The sequence below is a fragment of the Astatotilapia calliptera genome, chromosome 5 (assembly GCF_900246225.1).
Source record: "Astatotilapia calliptera chromosome 5, fAstCal1.2, whole genome shotgun sequence".
Lineage (NCBI taxonomy): Eukaryota > Metazoa > Chordata > Actinopteri > Cichliformes > Cichlidae > Astatotilapia > Astatotilapia calliptera.
Genome location: NC_039306.1, coordinates 27,257,928 through 27,280,733, shown reverse-complemented (window position 1 = coordinate 27,280,733; position 22,806 = coordinate 27,257,928). Strand labels below are relative to the sequence as shown.

Here is a 22,806-nt window from a genome sequence, read left to right as displayed (position 1 = left end):
TCTCCTGCAGCCTGTAAAAATCTCAGATTTGAGAAATGTCATGTTCTCTTTCATCTTATCCAGGCGTGTACGCTTAACACCTGATAGCAGACTTGGACGGACTGTTTGGCAGCTGCTCTAAAGAGGTGGGTTTGGGCACAGCTCAGTTGTTTCTGTTATTGTGGCCAAGCCCACGCATAGTTTTTTTTTTTATTTCTTTAGGTAGCCTGCTGAATGGTTGGCACAGCAGACTCAGCTATTTTTTTTTATATTTTTTTTTGTAAACGTATGGTAGTTCCAAGAAGACCGCGTTCTCGGAAAGACTGAAACATAATCTTCACTTTTCAGTGACTCAGCGAGCCTGGTACACGACCAGATATTTGTTTCAGGGCTACAAGATGACAATGGCATCTATCAAGCCCATTCAAACTATGCGTGGCCACTGAGCCGGATCTTGAAGATTGAATGCATGTTTGGCACGGTACCTATCCATCTGAATCCCCACCTAGAGGCAACAGGTTACACGTCTCGCCTCCCTCAAATGCACTTATAGCGCACGGCTTTTGCACGGCTTTGACTTTCAATTTCTCCCAGCACTGCGCCTTTTGCACATGCCTCTCACCATGGTGGAACATAACGGCCTGGATATTATGTGTCCGAACAAGTATAGCAACAGCTCCTCGTCGTCGTCCAGCTCCGAGCAGGACAAGAAGATCTTCAGCAAACTAAAAATCAGTTTGTCCGAAGACTATCCGAAGAAGAACGCGGAGTTCCTGAGCGGGCAATACGGGACCAATCTGCTGTTGATCGGGGCGGCGTTGATGCTTGCCATCGCAAACAAGAACCCCTCCGTTAAAGAAGAGGATCTGCGGTCCTTCACTACCTGCCTCATGATCCTCCAGCTGCTCTGGATGATGTGGTACATCTTGGTACGGGACAGGCAAAAGAGCGTGCCGCCAGAAAAAGATGTACACGCCACCTCAGGCTGGATAAGAGGCGAGTTTGCGAGATTAAACAGGCAAATGCGCACTTATGCAACAGTTTTTTCCGTTAGTGTGAAAATTAAAGGGATTTATGCGCGTGACCACTATATGTTTGTTTCATAACTTAAAGAGAACTTGAATGTTAACATATGTGGTCACAAAGACTTTATTTTCTTTGATTATATCGCTCAATAACTTTCTTTTTCTAGGTGGTTTGACCCTTCTTGCACTCCTTTCACTGATTATGGATGCTTTCCGAATTGGGCAATATGTTGGTTTTCAACCTTGTGTGTCGGCGGTGCTCGTGGTATATCCTGTCATCCACGCAACTCACACTATGGCACAGGTATGTGCACAGCCTAGGTTTAATTTTTAAAATGTGACACTCTTTCAGCAGTATCTTTTTTTCCCACATACTATTTCAAGATCTTAGAATAATGTGCTCTTTGTTGTTAAGGCAAGTAGAGAGCGTTGCTGCGACAGTATAATCCGATCATTGTCCATGTCGCTTGAGTGTAACTGCATATATCAGTGGGAATCTTTAAATGCAATGACTTAAGCAAATAAATAGAATTAAGTTTACAATAAGTATGTGCTTAGTATATTATGAAGTGTATTTCTGAAGCTTGATAAAATCACTAAACTGCATTTTGGATATGACTTTGTCAAGCTTTTTTAAGACTTGTGTTTGGGTTTTATTTAGGTGCATTTTCTCTGGTTTCACATCAAGGATGTCATCAAGAGCTTTGAAACATTTGAGAGGTGTGTGAAATGTGCGATAACCTGGGCCTTTAGTCAATATATCCTTTTTTTTCTTTTGTTTGTTTTTGCACCTGCAAATCATAAGAAAATTATGTGTTCATAGTTCTATTTTAATCAATGGCATGAAACAAGCTCAACAACACCGCTAAATCCTGTCACTTATACTTGCTGTTAGGTGATCGGGTGTCTTATTTTCAACTGCTGTCTCCTCAGATTTGGTGTAATCCATGCAGTCTTTACCAACATCCTCCTGTGGTGCAGTGGTGTGATGTCAGAGGCTGAACACTTCCTGAACAACCATAAGAGGAGACTTTCTGCCCTGGGCCTCATAAACCTCACTACAGGTAAGGACCCGGGGGTCGATTGCAGGCTTGTTTTTAGAAGAAAAGTACAATAGTCCGCTTGAGAACTCACTTCAGTGGATGAAAGAAAAGGGAAAGAGAGGAGGGCTTGGAAGTGCAAGGGAGGTAAGCCTGGCTGCTCAGCGGGTCTTGTTTGTGTCGAATGTCTCTCTATTAGGTTTCAGAAGACACATATTGTTGCCCCCTCCCCAGTCCTTTCCCCACACTTCAGCCACCACCACCTCCTTTGGCAACCCCCCACTTGACCTCAGACGGCTTTGTCCCCAGGCTGCTTAGTCCCAAGGGTACTGCAATTACAGTAACTGATACATCTAAGCTTAGGGTTGAGGGGTTCTGCTACTCCTCTTCATATCCGGCTGACTGTGAGGCTGGCTGCACCCTGACTGTTGTTCACTTTTTAATTAAAGGGTGCATGATCATAGTAGTGGGCTCGGGGGGAAAGGGGGGGGGGGCGATGGGGGCCAGGAGCAGGTGAGTTGGGAGGGGGCTTAAGACCTAGAGGGCAACAGTGTAACCATAGGAAGTGTACAAGACGTGCATTCAGCTAATGAAGGAAATTTCAAACGAATACAATATGATTAATAAATACTCAAAAGCAGAAACTTGCTTGCTCTCTTTCTCTCGCAAACAAACAATCACACACAAAAACATATTGGCATTTTCATCATTAAATAAATAAAATAAATAAATAAAAATCACTTTTTTAATTTAGTTCAATTTATTTTTTTTGTACAGCTCAGTGTCACAAATACAGGTTTAAAGGGCTTAAAAGGCATAAAACATATTAAGAGATAAGGTATCCCAACAATTAATGCAATAATATATATATTAAGAAGAAGAAATATTTAAATTCCAAATTAAAAGGGGGTGTACCAGTAAGTACAGTGGGTGGTATACTGGTTGAGAGGCTACAAAATTTTAAAAGAAATCTTTTGCTTTGAAATTCATGTAGTCTTGTAAAACTGAGCAACAAGATGTCAGAAGTAATCATAAAACAAATGTTGTTGAATAAAGAGAATTACAAGTCTCTACAGAATAATACTTTTATTCTTCTGGGTTTTTTCCTTCCATATCATTATTATTATTATTATTATTATTATTATTATTATTATTATTATTATTATTATTATTATTTCCTCAATTTTGGATAAATCAGTGACTACGGCCCAGTAGCACTCACCCCCATCATCACTAAGTGCTTAGAGCAGCTGGTCCTAGCACACTTCAAATCCTGTCTCCCCCCCACCCTGGACCCCCACCAATTCGCATACCGCCAGAACAGGAGCACAGAGGATGCAGTCTCCATTGCACTGCACTCTGTCCTCTCACACCTGGACAACAACAACACATACGCCAGAAATCTTTATGTTTTTAATGATAATATAATCCATTTTGTTGTTGTTGTCAACCTGTAAAAGATTTACTATTCATTCTATTTTACATTTAAATTATTTCTAACATTTAGCTTTCAGAACAGTATCATTGCTTAACATGTCTTTCATTTTGTTCTTATCTTAAAAAACAGACAGGCTGTACTAATGTAAGACAGCACTGGCATAGTCAGCTTCTTTTTATTGTTCTATTTCCCTGTAACTCATGTGTTTGCCCACATTTTTAACTGTTTTACAGAGTACTCAGAACCACAATGTAACTGCACCACCAGCACATGCTCCATGTTCGCCACCAGCCTCTACTATCTCTACCCCTTCAATATTGAATACCACATTTTTGTTTCTGTCTTGCTTTTCGTGATGTGGAGAAATATTGGACGCACCATTGACCTCACTTCAAACCATAAAAGGCAGGTTGCCAAAAACCGGGGCTTGATCTTAGGTCCTCTTGTGGGTCTACTTGCCCTGGCCAGCAGTATCGGAATACTGGTGGTCTACGTTACTCATGTAGAGAAGTCAATCCAGATGCGAAGGTCAGCCGTTTCCATGTTCTACATTTATGCCATCGTCATGCTGACGGTCATGTGCTGCGCCGGTGCTTCGGGTCTGCTTATATACCGAGTGAACCACATGCCGCTGGACACCTCCAAGAACCCGTCAAGACAGCTGGACACAGAGGTGCTGTTTGGATCCTCCATTGGCTCCTGGTTCATGTCATGGTGCAGCATAGTGTCTGTGCTAAGCACCGGAAGCAACCCTCCTTACCGCTGGACAAATTTGGTCTACTCTCTGTTTATTGTGTTGGAGAAATATGTCCAGAATCTCTTCATCATAGAGTCTTTGTATCGCCAGCAAGAGGATAGAGAGAGGCAGGACCCAGAGTTACCAGCTGCTCCAGAAGTCTTCTCTGTCACTTCCTCTCTCGCTCCGCCGTACAATGGCATCATCAACCGAACTTTTGAATCTCCAGACAGGAGCTGTGTCTCTACTGAGAGCGAGCAGGAGGAGAGTGAGCAGGTTTATGGATGCCCACGGAAACATTCAGATGTGCCAGCGCCTGTGGGAAACGAAACAGTGGAACGCCCAAATATAAAGAGGCAGATCCTGAAGAATATTGCTGTTTTCCTTATTATGTGTAACATTTCGGTAAGCACTGGTTAACTGGTCTGTGATGATTAGTTTTTTAATAGGTGGAATTGATCGAGCTGATGTAAAATCTACTGACCATTTGAAACTTCATTTGATTAAGTGTATTTTACCCAACAAAATGCGAAGTTCATTTCTTTTTGCGAGGATGACTCCCAAAAGTCAAAAGTTATTATTTGTTCATTTTAAGCTTCTGTAATTAATATATTTGCTATTCACTATTGCCATAGTGGTAAACACAAAGAGGGATTCCATGCCAATCACCCTCATTTTAATATGCTTAAGCCACATTTGTATTGTTTTGGTTTAGTTTCACTACTCTCATCAACAACAGATACAAAACTCTCCATTAAGTGTTATGTGACGTGTAACAATCATTAGCTATAACTGAGATTATAACTAAAGTGAGGACGTTACTAGCTTGTGGTGAAGGTAGTGGAGCACTGAGATATTTTCCTCAGGAGTGATGGTAGCAAAAGTAAAAATAGAGGTAATAGAGACTAATTACAGCATTTCTGGCTAATTGAATTTCAAATATAATAATATAAACAGGCAACTTTAAGCCTTATAAAATGACACTGTTGTGTTTCTACCTTGTTGTTCTGCCCCTAAGTAGCTAAAAGTATATGAATTCAGGTGTATCTAATTAGAGCTCTCTCTTTTTTCCATTTCAGCTGTGGATTCTTTCTGCCTTTGGCTGCAGGCCACAGTATGACAACGGACTGGAAGAGGAGACATATGGCTTCAGCATATGGAGCACAGTTCTCAATTTTGCCATCCCTTTGAACCTTTTCTACCGCATGCATGCAGTTGCCTCCCTCTTCGAGGTGTTCTCCAGAGTCTGACAAAATAGCAGATGACTGACAATGGCAACATGCACACGAACACTTGTCACCACTGGCTCTCGAGAGTGTGTCACAGCGCAGGTCAACCATTCAGGAGGCAGTCTGGATCACAGTCCAACAGACTTGAAAGTAATCTGTGGAGACAAACGTTGATCCCTCACTGTGGGGATTGCAGAGGAGGACAAACCTATTAGACCTGGTTCCTTAAAGAATTAGCTTGTGTAATGCAAGGGTTGTTAAAGCTAGTGATGAAAAAAATATTTGGTTTTATGAATTTAGAAAGGGTTCTTTGTACTTTTTATATTGTAGTAACATTACAGTGGGGTTTCTAACAGGTGGATCATGTACAATATATGCTTTAGCTGACATACACTTTCTATATTATTTCATATTAGTGACTGAAAACATAATTACTATTATAAAATAACACCCTACCAACATGATTACCATATACAAAAAGACTGCAGAGGAACTACATAAACACTCATTATTTTCAATATCCAATAGTACTGTATTTAACAGCTACAAGCTCAGCGGTGTGCCACCTGATCCTTACTTTATCTGCATTTAAAATGTTCATACTTTACATGGATAAGGTTCTCATTTGCTTGCCTAAGTAGTTAGGTTAGTGAACACTTAAGTTGTAAGTGCCAATCTAAGCACAAACAAATTAAATCATCTTTTGAGTTGGATATTAGTTCTCAGATGTAGCACTTAATTCCCTTTCTCAGCCATTTAAGGTTCCTCAGTGTCTTACTGCGTTCTCATTTGCTGCTCTGTTGAACTAATCAAGAAGTTGTGTTAAAAAAGGCTTCTCTTCTGGACCTTGATAACACTAAACTAATGTGCATTAACACGATTGTGCATAAGGATGGGATTTTTGCAAAACAAACTGTTGCAGTGACAACTGCTGCATGGCACTGCGGACTGATGTTTACATCTGAAGAATCAGAAATGAAAACCATCACACTGATATAAATGACAACACTTGCTTCTCCTCTATTAAAACCACAGATATATAATAGTACTGTACTAGTTTGTATCAGATCACCAAATAATCTTAGACATTCAGCAGGTTCTCAGCCTGGTGCCATATACTGTATGTGCTCTCAATATGTGCCAAGTTGTGCAAAATGTTTTGTTTTGCAGATTTTTCTGCCATCTTAGTAAATACTGTTATACTGACCAAAATCATTTAAAGGGTGAGCTATGATTTTGTGAAATTTCAGTTAAATGGTGCTATTGAGAAATGATGTCTAAAGTTAGTTGTAATTTCATATCTTTTTCCTGTTGAAATAAACAAGAACTATCTTTATGTCATGTCGTGTTGCTTAACCTGCTACACACTCTGTTCACTCTTCAATAAAAGTCTGGAAGGGTAACAGATGCAGTGTGCCTACGCACCACAGGATGGCGCAACGTATTTATGTCTTTTGTTGAGACTGCTTTGGACTATCCAAATGATACTGCCTGATGGTCTTCATTTAAATGACTGTTTTACGATTTCTTAAAAAATAAGTGATAAAGATAGGATAGATTTAGATTTGAAGACATACAAAGTTGCAAAGCATACCAACAGCAACGAAGAACTGCACAATTGTGCTTCTATTTGTGACTTCAAAATAGAAGTCCTATAGTTTGGTGTTAAATTGGAAATAGTAATCCGCAATATACACTTTGCAAAATATCAGTCATCTTTTGCAGCGACCTCCACACCAACCCGTCTATAGATAACTAACGTGTGCTGTCTGCCTAAAAAGGAAATGCAGTGTCGGACACAGGTTGTCTCCTGACATGGCATCACGAGCTTATGTTTATGCTACTTCAGAGAATATGGCATTGAGCGTCGGGGGATGATTTTAACGTTGTGTCAGAACGATTTGACAGGCAGGCGGAGGCGTCTAAAAATACCCGTGACGTTTCAAAGCCGGAAACGGCGAGTCTGCTGCACAGGCACACGACGACGCAGAGCAGCTCCCGGCCTAACATGCTCCCTAGGAGTGTGAATGTGACTCACCTGTTCGGACAACTCGGCTAAATGGGTGGGTTATGACCTTCAGTCGCTGCCGTCGGGAGACAAAAGAATACCGAAAAAAAAGAAAAGATAAAACTTCCATAGTTGAAAATTACCTTTTTTTTTTAATTAATAAGGCAAACGCAATGAAAGTATCTAAGTAGCCTGTCATATTACCTAAAGATGTGTTAGATGGGTTTTATTATTTTCATTATTCACTGAAAATTTTACATAGATAGATAGATAGATAGATGGGGTTCTCAGCTTTCAGCACCACGGACAGTTCTGCACTGTTAGACTACGAGTAAGGCTCCGTTCTTTCACTGTCACTTCATGGGCGTATGTTGTAGTTTTGTGTGTATAATATAGATTGTAAATGCTCTCTCTGGACTTGGACAGAAATGCACAGTGTTGTCTCTCTGAAGTCTGTCGTAATAATAGGGCTTAAATATAAACCAGGCTATAACACTATCCATAACTGGATGAAAACCCGCAGCTGATTGGAAGTTTGTAATTGCTCTCTTTGGAGTACACACACACACACACACACACACACACACACACACACACACACACACACACACACACACACACACACACACACACACACACACACACACACACACACACAAGCTCTCTACCCAGTCCCGACGCAGTGGACGGCTGTGCGTAACATGCATGTGTTACGCACAGCAGTGTCAGTGTATGCGCACAGCCCTGGCTAAGTTAGTGTGTTGGGACTCCCTCCTTACCCACGCTACGCTCAGGATATCTTGTGCAGAAAGCTTCAAAGTGGAAGCCAGGTCAGACGATCCGACCGTAAAGGCTGCAACATGCGCCCGCCACTACGTGCTGCGTTTCAGCCCCTCAGCGCACCTGACACGTCGCCTGGCTCACTTTTAACACGCGCAATTGTCTCGTTCCCTCTGTTTCGCACTCCACATAAGGCTGGCAGCCAGGCTGATCATTGGGGACAAAACGATGGCTGGCCGATAACTGAGCCCGTCCCCGCGCACGGAGCAATGGACTTCAGTTTTACTTGAAGAAGCAAATGGAGAATCCAGCAAAGTATCTCTCGTCAGTGCAGGGTATTGACTCTGCGCGGGCACCCCTCGGAGAGATTATGTGGAACACTACTGAAACTGAGGCAAAAAGCGACGGGAGAAGGGATATGGTGGCACGCACAGTGACGGGCTGTCTGCTTTCTCTGCTTATCCTATGGACCCTGCTGGGGAACATCTTGGTGTGTTCCGCGGTGCTGCGCTTTCGGCACCTACGGACCAAAGTCACCAACATTTTCATCGTGTCCCTAGCGCTGTCGGATTTATTCGTAGCCGTCCTGGTTATGCCCTGGAAAGCTGTGGCAGAAGTAGCTGGCTATTGGCCGTTTGGCACTTTCTGTAATGTGTGGGTTGCTTTTGATATTATGTGCTCCACCGCTTCCATCCTTAACCTCTGCATTATCAGCGTGGATAGATACTGGGCCATCTCCAGTCCCTTCCGCTACGAGAGGAAAATGACCCAGCGAGTTGCCTTTGTTATGATTAGCATCACTTGGACGTTGTCTGTGCTCATTTCATTCATACCGGTCCAGCTAAATTGGCACAAAGCCAGCGGTGACGACATGGTTGGGGCGCACAACTCTTCCATAAGTAGGCAGGTAGAGGAAAACTGCGACTCCAGTCTGAGCAGAGAGTATGCGATATCCTCCTCCTTGATAAGTTTTTATATCCCAGTGGCAATTATGATTGTAACATATACCAGGATATATCGGATTGCGCAAATACAAATTAGAAGAATAGCCTCTCTGGAGAGAGCGGCAGAACATGCGCAAAGTTGCAGGACCAACAGAATAGAGTGCCAACACCACAACACACTGAAAACGTCGATTAAACGTGAAACCAAAGTGTTCAAAACTCTGTCGGTGATCATGGGTGTCTTTGTGTGTTGCTGGCTACCTTTCTTCGTTTTAAACTGCATGGTCCCGTTCTGCGACAGGCCGGCGGCAGACCGGGATGCGGGTCTTCCGTGCGTAAGCGAGACGACCTTTGACGTCTTCGTGTGGTTCGGCTGGACCAACTCCTCCCTGAATCCCATCATATACGCCTTCAACGCTGAGTTCAGGAAGGCCTTCGCCAGCCTCTTGGGCTGCCGCTATTTCTGCTCCAACACGCCAGTGGAAACTGTTAACATCAGCAACGAGCTGGTGTCGTATAACCAAGATACCCTCATCCACAAAGAAATCGCGAACGCTTATGTGAATATGATCCCCAATGTCGTTGAATGTATCGAGCATGAGGAGACTTTCGACAGGATTTCACAATTTTCTCACAACCACGAAAACGCCACCGACTCGGTTTGTGACCTGGAGGACTGCGAGGCAGACATCAGCCTTGACAGGGTGTCACCATTCACACCCAATGGATTACACTGACTCCACACCTTGTCTCTCCCCGTGCGTAACTGGATGTATTGATAATAATTTCATTGTTCACTCAGCTCTTTGCCTCTTCACAGGAGGTTTCTGTGCAGCAGCCCTTGCTTCTGGGTTCAGGGCTGTCTTGGAACCCTCTAAAGTACACTTAAGCAGGGGCATGTCTCTGCAGCCACAAGGCCAACCTGACATGAAATGTGATGTTGTCTTGTTGTCTGAAACAAATTTGATGTGTAGGTGTTTATTTAAATGACAAGTGAAGTCTGTGTTCCTTTGTTCAAGGTTCAGTGTTGCTAAAGCTGTTGTTTACTCAGAGGCTTTAATGGCATCATCGTCTAATGTCCATCATGACTGAGGGAAAGTGTTTGTAAAAACAAGACTCTTTGCTGCTTAATAACTTCATGTGTATCCAGTGTTCGCCTTTCCACTGAGTATGAAAACTGGGGGAAAGCCTTACAGACAGTGAAACCAAGACAGTCAAATGCAGTTATTTCAGAGCCTTATAGCTTATTCAAATAACAGCTTTGAGACATAAAAGGAATGTGTCCTGTAGAATTCAAGTTACACAATGCCAAAATGCAGTATTAAAGCGTTTTGCCACTGCACCACCCCAGTGACTCTTCCAACATGCCTGGATGATAAAAATCACATAATCTAATGCTATAAATACAAAAAAGGGGAATCTGTGTGCATTACTACTTTTTGTGATCATTTATTTCTCATTGAGGCCAAAACTACTGTAATGCTTCTGCTTTATGAGCCCGATTCAACTCTGACTGAAATAACTAAAAGGAGAAAGATTGACCAAAGACTTCAAGGAGAGCATTGATAGACACAACAAGGGTGCAGTGTCATGTCAGCTAGAGGAAATGTTACTATAGAAGCCTAAATACATGTGTGGCCATTGGCCCAACACAACTGGATGTCATGCATCACCTCTCCCACATTTCTCTCTTATCTTTGTACTGTACAGATGACCTGATCTGAATGTATACTACTGTCCTTTAAACAGTGAAGTGTGTCATCATTTGTCTAATAAAATGCTGTCATGCATCAGAGTGAGCTGGTATCTTCGCGAACCCAATATTCATGCTAACGGGATTTCAGGTGGTTTCTGTGCAGCTTGGAGAATTTTATTTTAAGCATAACAGGAAGTGAGTTCATTCTTATGCACATCCACATCTGACCCGTTCTTTTGACATGTTTCTTCTTTTGGTATTTTGCATTCTTTGAACATCTTAACAGCTGAGATTGACAGGAAGTGTTGGCAGAGAAACAGCTAGTGAGGGGACATGACATGCACCAGAAGTGCACTCAAAATGAAGAACGTTGTGGTTACTTGGTTGCATGGTATACAAGCTGCTGCCCCACCAAGACTTGATTTGACCTGTCTTCCACAGGTTTGGCCAGCTGGTGTATTTTCTATTACACACGAAGAAAGGTTTGAAGTCACAGTTGTGTAGGTAAGGCAATACAAAGAGCAGAACATGGAAGCGAAGCAGCTCGTTTTTGTACTTACAATTTATTTTTCAGTAAAGCAATATTTTTATTTAATGTAGAAATCAATCAATGTTTAGACATCGTAAATAACATGATATCTGAAGCAAAAGTTTGAATTGCCAGAAACATCTGTTAGTTTAGCCTTTTTTTCCAACAAAAGACAAAACCCACTATGTGAAAATCCCTTCATGGTTTGATCCCTGCATTTGGCACAAGTAAACAGAAAATGCTCCTTTTTGCCACAGTTATCTAGACTGATGCACTCCAACTCAATCATTTGTCTAAAATTGACTTTTGGATTCTGGATACATCAACCTCGGGTTCAATGCTTTACTAGGCTTCATGATGAGTGACAAGTATTGGCCAAAGGAATATGCGAATAGGGAGGGATTAACAATGGAATGACTGCCAGAGAGTACATAATGCATATCATAGCTGTATAAATCATCAACAAAAGAAAGTCTGTGGCAATAATTCAGATTCCTCAGTCTTCTATATTAAATCTGCAATACCACAAGGAAGCTATTTACCGCAACATGTTAATGTACAACAGAAAACACAAGATAATTAATTTCCAAATAACTTCATTTGCATTTTTTGAAAACTTTCTTTTTACTTTGTATGAACTCAGATTTTTAATATTAACCCAAGATGTTCTGTTCACTGTAATTCATTACCTGATTTATGCTGCCAGTGGTGGAAGAATTATTTAGACAGTGTACTTAAATGGGAACTCTACATTGGTAAGCAGCTTCCTGTAACCCACCTATTAAAAAAAGAACGTTTTTGTCTCTTGGCAGGGAGACGCAAACAGATTCTGCATGACATCTGTGAGTTTTGTTTGAGGTGTCACTTTAAGACACCAAGTTAAAAAAAACAAGCAAACAGAAGAACATGCGGGGCTACCCATGTATGCTTGAGGTTATTTGCCATTATTGGCGTCAGACATTCAAATTTCTGAGAAAACTGAAGCCGGTAAAATTGTGGGTAATACAAGCAGATTTTGAAAAGGAAGAAAACTGAGTTTAAAAAAAAGACTTTCAACCTGCTTAAAGCACAAGCTTTATAGTCTGAGTCTGGTGACGTTAGAGGAGTCCAAAACTAAATAAGAGAAAATGCTGTAAAAATATGCAAAAGCATTTAACTTGAGTCAGTCATGCCTTCAAAATAATTTAAAAGCTGTAGTTGTATTTTAATTACTTAATCTAAATCAATCCACTGTATCACGAGTTTATAACAGGCTTCCCATGTAAAATATAAGAAAATAGTGGAATAATGAGTACTATATTTACTTTACTTGCTCAAATACTATTACTTATTTTGCTATATAATAAATCAAATATTAATTAAACCACTCAAAAATAGATGTTTTGATGTCTAAACAGTCACATTTTATTTCCTCTGCAGTTCTTTTTTTTATTTGATAAGTGAATTAACATTTTTAGTGTAGAATTAACTGCTAACAATTACAATAAAGTAAGACATGATAGCACAAAATGGAAAGATATACACTTTTGTTGGCCACACAGACTATCAAGACATAGCTGAAAATTTATAATTCAACAGCACTAAAAAAAAACAGGAGTTTAAAGCCTCATTGCATGTCTCAAACCTAAAGTTATAACTCAAGTGATGGAGGAAAAAATAATCTACGTCCAATCCAAATGCGCTCTAAATGACACAGCTGTTCTTCTGCAAAGTATCTCCCTTGACACATTTTTCTTTTCTTTTTTTGTTAGAAATTAAGTTATGTTCCCTCATAAGAGAAAATTTCACACAGATGCCAGGGGAATACAATTAAATGACACTGAGAAGAAAGCCTGTTATAACTGGAGCCCAGAGGCTACTCTTCAATGTTATACTAACCTACCACCTCCTTCCCATTGCTGGTCAGTGTTTCTCTCATTTGGATGAAAGGTGGGTGATGGCAGGAGGGGACTGATAAAACAGGCTGCTTCTGACAGAATTGGAAAGTAGGTGATACCTCAGCAAGAACACATCAGGCTTTGACTGATGATTTAGCAGTGACTGGTACCATCATATTCAGGGCTTAAGGAGTGATGCACTTTGACCCTTCATTTTTCATTAATTGCATCAGGGGTATAATTAAAGTAGGAGGTTTTGATGTCAGATTTCCTGGGTCATGACATTTACTTGAACTGACACAGGAGTAATGACACAAAATTGATGTCTTTTTTTAAAAAAAAAAAAATTAAGGCTTTTTTTAAGCATTCATTCATTAAATGAGTGAAAAACAGGGAAGTAGAAGAATTCCAGGTTACGAGCTGTTTATTCATTCTCTGTGCTGTGCCATTGCAGTGTGGAACAGATTTGAAAGGTGGTTTGACCTCGATATGCAGGCATGACAGGAGAGCTGGAGAGGAAGTAGAGGCAGGCTTTAGGGGGGTTACACCATCCGTCAGGACACATTCATCAAAATCACTCTGCACGCACGCACACACGCACATGCAGCCAGCCACATGAAGCACACGCATTCAGAACATTCAAAACCACCGCTACAAGAGATTTGTTCGAATCTGTCTTTTTTACCTTGCTAGAAAGTAGACACTACTTTTTTTTTCATTTCACTCCCTCACTGGGTTCTCAGCATGTCTTTTTCCTTATTCTTCAGAAGATTTCAGTCATCTTAGAAAAAGCAGAAGAGGCAGTTGTTTCTTTTCCTTTTTTGAATGGTGTGAGCTGCAAGCAGGGTAAAAGGGCCCTTTAATTACCCTAACTCAAACCTGGCCTGTATTATGGGATAACCCATCACTACCTACAGATGGTAGTTTCAAAATCATGGACAAGTTCCAAAAACGTCGAAAATTAAGTATCAAGCTACACAGCTTTGTTGACTTTTTTTTTAAAACTGAAAAACATGGCTGACTGTGTCACTGCTTCAAACACTGTTTACGTGAAGAAAAAAGTGTTCCCTTTGAAAATATTAAACAGCTACAAGCATGTTTTACAAGGAAAACATCAGCAAAGAGTGCAACAACAATAAAAATAAATGGCAGAAAATTTGCAGCGGCGGTAAACAGTGTTTATCTAGCAGCTGATGTGAACATCAAACTTCTTCAAAAAAAGATTCAAAAAGAAAATGCATGATGCAATGTTGATGCTTTTTACTGGAATTTCTCCACCGAGACTTCAGGGTAGCTGCGTGATCACAGGAACCCGCCAAAGGAAATTGGACATGACAAGTGACAGCCAGGAGGTGAGCACAGGTAACATTTGGCAGGAATTAATATCATGATTTTTTATTTTTTTTTAATTTAAAGAAGAAAGGCTATGCTGTGCGATGCTTGTTTAGGTCTGCTACCATGATTAGCTGGTAGAAGTCACTGATTGATACCTCGGGGTAGAGTGGGCTTGAAATAAGTTTGACTGTATTTTTCTAGGAGACTATAATTTGCATTCGTCTACCCCAAGAGTGCAGTAGACTGGTTTGAACATATAGATCAGTATAACATTTCTGAGTGAAATCTCACTAATATTAATGTCTCTCCATCTTATTCCTTCACTTTTCGTCCTATACCGACACTGTCATGTTCCACTCAGACAATGACTCTTTCAACTCCACCAAAGTTTTAACAATTGCATGTTTTTTCTTCTTGAGATAAAAAAAAGACTTAGGCTGTCTTTTGAACTGCATTGTTAAAGAAGCGCTCTCTTTCAAAATCACCAAAACACTGTTGCATACCTGTATTAGAACAGTTCAACTTTGAAGATCAGACATTCCTCTCTGACACTTTCTTTTAACTGTTGCTGCCATACCATCCTTTTCCTCTCTCTGACGCAGTCTGAGGTTTTGAGTTACTCTGGTGAGCTTGAATGCAGAGACTGACTGGTGTCTATTTCCCCAAAAGGCTCCAGGTCCTGCACAAACTCTCACGTGGGCAGAGCAAAACAGGTGATGTTGAGGCAAGACTCAGTTTGGAGTGTTTGTGGTTTCAGTACAAACAGTTTCTCTCTGAAGGAGAGGGACAGAACAGGAAATACTCAAAAAATACAAGAACAAGAATATACACTTTTAAGGGGGAAAAGTAGTTGCCAGTATTTATTTATTTATTAGAATTAGCCAAATGCTATTATTCTAAATATTATTCTGTTATACTGTTTTTGTGATTTGGTGCTATATAAATAAAACTGAATTGATAGGAACACAACAACAACAACTCAAATAACAACTTGTTACAACAAAAGGTATGCACAAGAGCACATCTGAATGCACAATGCATCAAACCTTAAAGCAGAGACAAACATATATTAACATTTTAACAGTGAGGAAGTTTGATAAATTATTTTCATAAGGGCCATCTAGATGTGCAACATAGCATCTTACAAATGCACAGACTGGCTGGAGTCGGCCAGTTTTTTCATGACAGTAATGCTGTCTGTACCAGACATTTAGTGACTTCTACTGAAGGGATCCTGATCAAGTGCCAGTATAGAGCAAGTTTGAAGCCAGATTGCTCTCCTTTGGAAAACAAAACAAAGTTTACAGATGGCTGACATTGACAAAGAAAGTGATTCTATATAACTATGAATAAAATATTAATACATACTGGCCGGAAATGTAGAGAAATGTAGAGAACCATGCTGCTTATAATAAAAAAAACATATTAAAATACCTTTTTATTGTAAGAAAAGATCCCTGTTCTTGCAGCGCTTATAAAAAAACAGAAAACACTGAACTGACGGAGCCTCTTCTTATAATTAAAACAGCTCTATCACAATAAAGAGATAAAAAAAAATCCCAGTATTGTAATCATGGCATGGTGAGTCATAATTATGAGGTCCTCGTTTGAAAATATTGTGGTAATTTCTGCATATGCAAAAGTTATAATTACATGATTTTTTTTCCATTGATAACTGAGGAAGAAATATTTTTTCTTTCCATAATCTTCCTCTGAGAGGTGAAAAATATTCACGCAATCAGTTGCGGAGAAATCAGCTACTGAAAACTGTATTCAGGTTTAAATAGTCGTGTGTCAGTATAATTTAATCGTTTCATCAAAATGACCACTATGTGAATCACCTGCCAGACTCCACATGGGAATGAAAGCCCTGAGGCAAGCGTTATGTAGTTTTACAAGGAGGATGAAAGCATAAAATGGAAAATGCTGCATGGAGAGCAATGATGCAGTGCTCTTATGTACAAACATCTGAGCTTTAAGTCAATACTTTAAGATCTGGTGGTTATAAATCAATAATGTGTGGATCTTTTGCTCTGTGACTCTTCATCGCCTTGTATTTTGTTATTGTCATCTAGCAGACGTCGTTCAGATAAATCTGCTCTGTGGAAAATTGGAGTTCACGCGACACGGTCAGGTGCACATTTGTAACACTTTGCAATTGAACAGCAAGAGTCCATCTATCAGCTAAGACTGACTGTTAATTATGGACGCAAATAATTTCATTTGTTTCAGTTTGAGCTGTCTCCCTCACATCGTGATGTGATTTTTAAATACTTTGCAAGGAGATATTTTAATTGATCTTACAACCCTATATTAAAAGCTTTGAATATAAATAAAAACATGCAATGATTTATAAATTGTCACTTGGACTTATTTTAATTTTGTAGATGATCACTTTAATTCATGTTACTAATTAAGTTGCCAATATTGTTTTATGACCTTGTAGATTAAAATATATGAAATGATTTCAGCTACAGCACTTAATTATTTGTTTTATGTACAACATTTTGCTTGTTACGGCTTCTTGTAAAAGGTGTTACTGCTGCTACTGCTTATGTTGGGACTGGTCCGACTGTAGAAGTCTCTGAGTAATATTTAGATATAAGAGAAGAGTGAAAACAGTCAAGTTAACACTTTCCTGTTTTGTTACTATTTAATGCAAAAGATCTACATCTAATAAAAACTCACTACCTATATTGTAGCTGTCTTGTGTGGTTTTTCAGATCTTTTGGGTTTTGTTGAAAGAAAGTTTTTTTGATCTCACTTTTGGTTTTTAGGCCTAATGAAGGTCTCCCTCACTTGCACTTTCTTGGGCCTTGTATTTCAAATTACAGCGAAAAGCTATAAGACACAAATTCAATACTTTATGCTCCATTTGTCATGAAATAACAAGGGAACAAGCCTCACCTGGCCATGAAACTGCCTGTCAGTCAAGTGTCAAATTATTTTGGAGACCTTGAAAATGAGGGACTATGTAAGGAAAAAAGGAAAGAAAGGATGTCTGGAATATATAAACAGTTAATTCATTTTTGGGGGTAAAAACCTCTTGCATAAAGCTGAAAGTCTGCATGTCAATCACATCCTAATTGTTTCTTTTTCAAATCCATCGTGGGACTAAAGGGACGGGGACTAAACTACAAAGGTTGTGTCTTTTGTTGGGTCCAACAAAAACATGGTGTCCACAGTAAAACTAAACATGTAAAAAATACACATTATATTATTTGATTATTTAGTTTAAATGTATACAATTAGGACAAATAACTAAAATCCAAAAATAGCATGTATATTTTGATCTTATTTAGGAATTTTAGAGATTTAAAAGAAAAATCATTTATGTTTCAGCATAAAATCATCCCTGGAGCTTTTATGATAGCGGTGCACTTTTGCTTTATTTAAGAAACAGTTATCCCTTTGAAAGTGCAAAAAAAAAAATGTTATTACCCCCACACACAAAAAACACAGACACAGATAAGAAATCAGGAGGGGGACAAAGTCACAGTACTGCAAATAATCATTTACTTTCATATAAATGTCATCATTTTGCTGTGGACACTGAATTGCAAAAGAGACTGTATGAAAAGTGTCATTCCCTTCCAGTTTTATACATTCAATGTTTAGAAGAGTTTAAAATATTAAATGTGCTATAATTTATGGAGGGAAACAGATATTTCGTGTAAATCTGTAATTTATATAGGTATATCAGAGGACGCTCCAACTAAGCTATAAAATGCTTTAATAAGAACAAATAAATGTCTGTGGGCTTTCGAGGGTGTCTGAAAATGAAACTTCACTTCTTTGAGGGCAAAACTGTAAAATAGATTTTTCAGCTGTTTACATTCCTGGTAGTTCTGGTGAAGCCATCTCTGGTACAAGATTTTAAAAGAGAGGTATGTGTCAAAGGAATTCCTCTATTGTAAGTTTTTCATGATACAGAAAACATTAAACAAAATTCATTTCTTAACCATGCTCACCAGACACTTTACTAGGTACACGTGGCTAGATTCAGGCTGAACTCCCCTTTGTTTTTAGAACTGCTTTAGTTCTTCATGACATTGATTCAATAAGATGGTAGAAACGTGGATCAGAGACTTTGGTCCATATTGACATGACAGCATGATATACAGCCATATATCCAGCACCTGTCTTGCTATCTGATACCAACAAGCATATCACATTTACCTAGATCACCTTTGTAATTTGGAGACGTCTTGGCCATATCTCCATGGATAAATACAATGGCTTGCTGCCAAACCAATGTATTGGTTAATTAGATATTTCTGTTAACGGGCAAATGAAAAGGCATACCTAACAAAGTGGCTGGTGAGTGTATACCCTAAAACACTTTAAAGAAATACAAGACCTTGGATGATGCCCTCATCTTCTCAAGGGAAAGGACTCAGCACTTCCCGTAACACAGGTCATCCCTGCAGGTTAACTGCACACAAAGGTGATGGTGCAATCTCGCAACGAGACAATGACAAATGGAACAGCACTTGGAGACTTAAAGCACTGATTATCATAAAATCTATTATTCCATAGCAGACCTGTATGAGTCATAGTCTCTTTCTGGTCTGATCTCCTCCTGTGATGATGGGCAGAAGCAGAAGAGTGAAACTTTGTTCCAGCTGCTTTAATTGGACCAAACTGAGTTAGGCTCTGCTGAGAGTGCATTTAAGAAATTATCTCTGTGAGCAGTATGACAGTTTCTGGTGTGATTATATGATTTAGTGCAGTTATTTGTCTTTTGGCTCTAACATGTACTCTAGTTAACAAAGCTCATTTAGCTTCATTCAGTCATGTTACTCCTAGTTTACTTGCTAATGTACACAGTGCCTTTATAACAGCTGTTATACAATTAATTGTATATTTATCATTACCGGTGTTGCAAACAAATATGCTGTAATTTGCTTGTCCTGAAGTATGAGTCAAGCATAAATTCAGACAGGGAATTATTTTTGTTTTCTTTTTCTTTTCATAAATTATGTTAAAAATAACAGCAACAGCAATGTGTGTGTTCATAAATATGGCTACTAAATAAAATTGTAAGGTCTTGAAGATTTATGTCTTAATGAGGTATGTGCATACTGTTATTTGAAATAACAGTCACTGTTGTTAGAGCTTTATATATATATATATATAACATATATAAAGCTCAACACATATATGCGTTGGTATTTTTCAAGTAGTAGTTTGTTTCTGGTAAATAATCTCACAGTGTGAACTATAATCCCTTTGATTTGAGCCCCGTAGTCGCAATAACAAATCACACATTTAGAGTAATTAATTGTAGAGGATAGATTAATACCATAAACCCACCTTTTAATTTGACTGTTTTTTTTTAAACTTATCTGTCATTGTCTTTAAATCTGGTTGACAAATTATTTTTTTTTAAAGTATCATTTGCAAACAGAAGAATATTCTTCACATTGTTATGGATGGGCATGAGTGAAGACCCCACTTTAAACTGCAAAGGACAAGCTCTCTAAGTGCTCTAAAAAACTGAAACCAATGTGACATTTTAGATGAACAAAGAGATACTGTACTTAAGTCTGTTTGTACTCATGAAATCCTCGTAATGCTTAACATTATACCCTTGCAGTTAGCTTTTATATAAGCAGTGCGCTAACAGCTAACAGCACAGGTCAACACATACTTATAGCTATAGGCAGCAAGATATGAAGTTTGTCCTCAACTGTGTTGACATTACAACCTGTAATAACAGAGTAATTACATATAATACCGTTTGAAACCCTTCTGACAATACCTATAATACACGTGATTTAAAATGACAGATTACTTCCTCTTATGCTCTAAACACCATCTCTTTGCTCCTCTCTACATTACTATGCAATGTACTAGTTCAGATTAGGCAAACATCCACTCACTCCACTACTTTATCTACTTCCTAGCTGTAGGGTTTGCTTTGACAGCTCCATGACAACTTTGACCAAAGTTACATGTAATCCTTGGGGCTCAGGGAGTCCTGTGTGAAAGTGGCTAATCCCACCGGTGCCTCTAATAAAGCTTGCCTCGCCAAAATTATTCAACAATGTCAATATTTTCCTCCCACATCACTTCACTATCCTGCTTATTACTCAGTTAAGCTCCAGCAAAGGGCACCTTTTTGTCTGAGAGGGAATTGACTAAAACTCCAAAAATAAAAAATTCATGAACAATTAACCTGATCCGTGATTGAAGTTTACTCATTCTGATTAAACGGTTGCTGCGGCACATTACTGTGATACTTTCAGAGTCAAAACATTTTGCATGCAATGGTGTAGTGTGGCAATACTGATGGAAAGGTAAGAAAAGTATGGTCAGATATAAATCCAACATGCAACACCAGCTGCAAAGCTGCAACATGCAAAGTGTGCTGAAGGATAAACGTGCTCATGCAAAATACTGACTTTCAAGTTCATTAGAACTATACAAACTTTATAAACTACAGTTTCATATATGTTTGCACATGTTTCAATAAATTTTCCAATTTTCCTTTCAAAGTTTAAAGAAATGAAGGCTCAGAAGCTTTCCACACTACTGTATACAAAATGTAAACACATGAGTTTAAAATGAAAGCTGGCTCCACTGTCTAAGCCTTTGTGTCAGTGCGCCCCAGGGTGGCTGTGGCTACAATCTAGCTTGCTATCACCAGTGTGTGAATGGGTGGATGACTGGATATGTAAAGCGCTTTGGGGTCCTTAGGGACTAGTAAAGCGCTATATAAATACAGACCATTTGTTTCAGCAGATTGCAGTGAATAAACATGCACCTTAGTTTGATTTCAGCAGTTTCCTGCAATATTTCCATCTGTTTGCATATAAAGTTATTTTATTCATGAAGCAAACAATTGTTTTTTTGGATTAATGCTCTCTACAGAAACAGGATACTGTGATTGCCTCTACATGCAGGGAGAGAGAGAGAGAGAGAGAGAGAGCGAGTATGTCAACAACCTTCAATTCAATTCCCATTAGACACTAATTGTTTAGATTAGTGATCTCAGCTTCTTAGTCTGCAGCTTATGCTGACCGAATCCATGCATTTGCAATCTGAAATAGTTTCCTGCTTGTTACTAATTGCTATTCAGTCCCCACAAGACCACAACTCATGACGCCATTGATGCGTCAGGTACGTACTGTACTGTATCCTGTTTCCTCTGGTCCCCACAGTGATCAGGTAATTACTATCAAAATCGGATCCACTGACAAACAACAAAACATTTACTGGTGGAATTACATTGGATTTGGTAATAACTGAATATATCATTAGTCTTGAACAGTGAGGTGAAAATGTGATATTATCGACCAGGCGAACAAACCACCCCGGGTCAAGTAGTTTTATAATGTGAAACGTCATGAAATGCAGAATATAATCATCACACATGAGTCTTGTGTGTTGATCATGCCTGCATGGTAACACAAAAAAGTCTTTGTATTTTGTTGAACACACTCAGAACATTTTATAGTTTTGTTTGTTTGTTTTATTTTGTTTTTGTTTTGGTTCACTTGTTTGCTTTCTATGGTGACATCTGTTGATCTTGGAACCACGGCATTCCTATTTTTATATTAGTACAGAATAATAGCATTATTCTACTTACCTCTGAAGAAACATGCATCTAGATGAAGAAAGTAATAAACCACAAGCAATTACGTCAACATAATTTTTTACAACACTTCAAAGAGAATGCCAAAGATAGCAGGTAAAAAAAATTCTTTTATACGTAGTGCTGAGTATAAATAATTCAATTGGTTCTGTAGCTAGGGAGCAAATTAAATGTCTGATAAGGAATAATTTCTGGAGAATCCACTCGCAATCTAAGCAGAGGCCTACTTCTCACACTGTGTCATCATTGAAGTGGCTGGGTGAAGGTGACAGAGAGCAGAGGTGGTGCTGCCTCTCTGAGTGTTGACCTGTGATGACTGAGGAATCGGTGGCAGGTTAGTGGATGCTGGCTCGGGCTTTGATGACCTCTAATACTAAGGAATCAGGTTGCAAGCCTTTTCTGGTAGCACGGTAGCAGATAATTATGCACCTGTGTGTGGGGCTAAAGAAATTAATAAGTAAATAGATAAATAAATAACTTAGCAAATATGTAAACAACCCAGCCTCACCCTCTACACCCTGCCTCACCCGCCCCACCTTCTTAATGAACAGCTAGCAAAACATTTCCAGTAATTTTGACCTTGTTGGATT

The 22,806-nt window shown here is 39.2% G+C and overlaps 2 protein-coding genes across 2 annotated transcripts; both read left to right on the top strand.

Moving 5' to 3' along the window:
• The first annotated feature begins 280 nt into the window (after window positions 1–280).
• On the top strand, window positions 281–6,667 carry otop1 (otopetrin 1). The gene is made up of 6 exons (XM_026168596.1): window positions 281–975; window positions 1,172–1,308; window positions 1,666–1,724; window positions 1,938–2,068; window positions 3,716–4,623; window positions 5,298–6,667. The coding sequence occupies exons 1-6, from the start codon at window positions 591–593 to the stop codon at window positions 5,466–5,468; spliced, it is 1,791 nt and encodes a 596-aa protein (XP_026024381.1). The 5' UTR covers window positions 281–590; the 3' UTR covers window positions 5,469–6,667.
• Window positions 6,668–8,163: 1,496 nt separating this feature from the next.
• Window positions 8,164–10,929, top strand: drd5a (dopamine receptor D5a). Its single transcript, XM_026168597.1, has one exon. The coding sequence runs from the start codon at window positions 8,534–8,536 to the stop codon at window positions 9,914–9,916; it is 1,383 nt and encodes a 460-aa protein (XP_026024382.1). The 5' UTR covers window positions 8,164–8,533; the 3' UTR covers window positions 9,917–10,929.
• The last annotated feature ends 11,877 nt before the right edge of the window (window positions 10,930–22,806 follow it).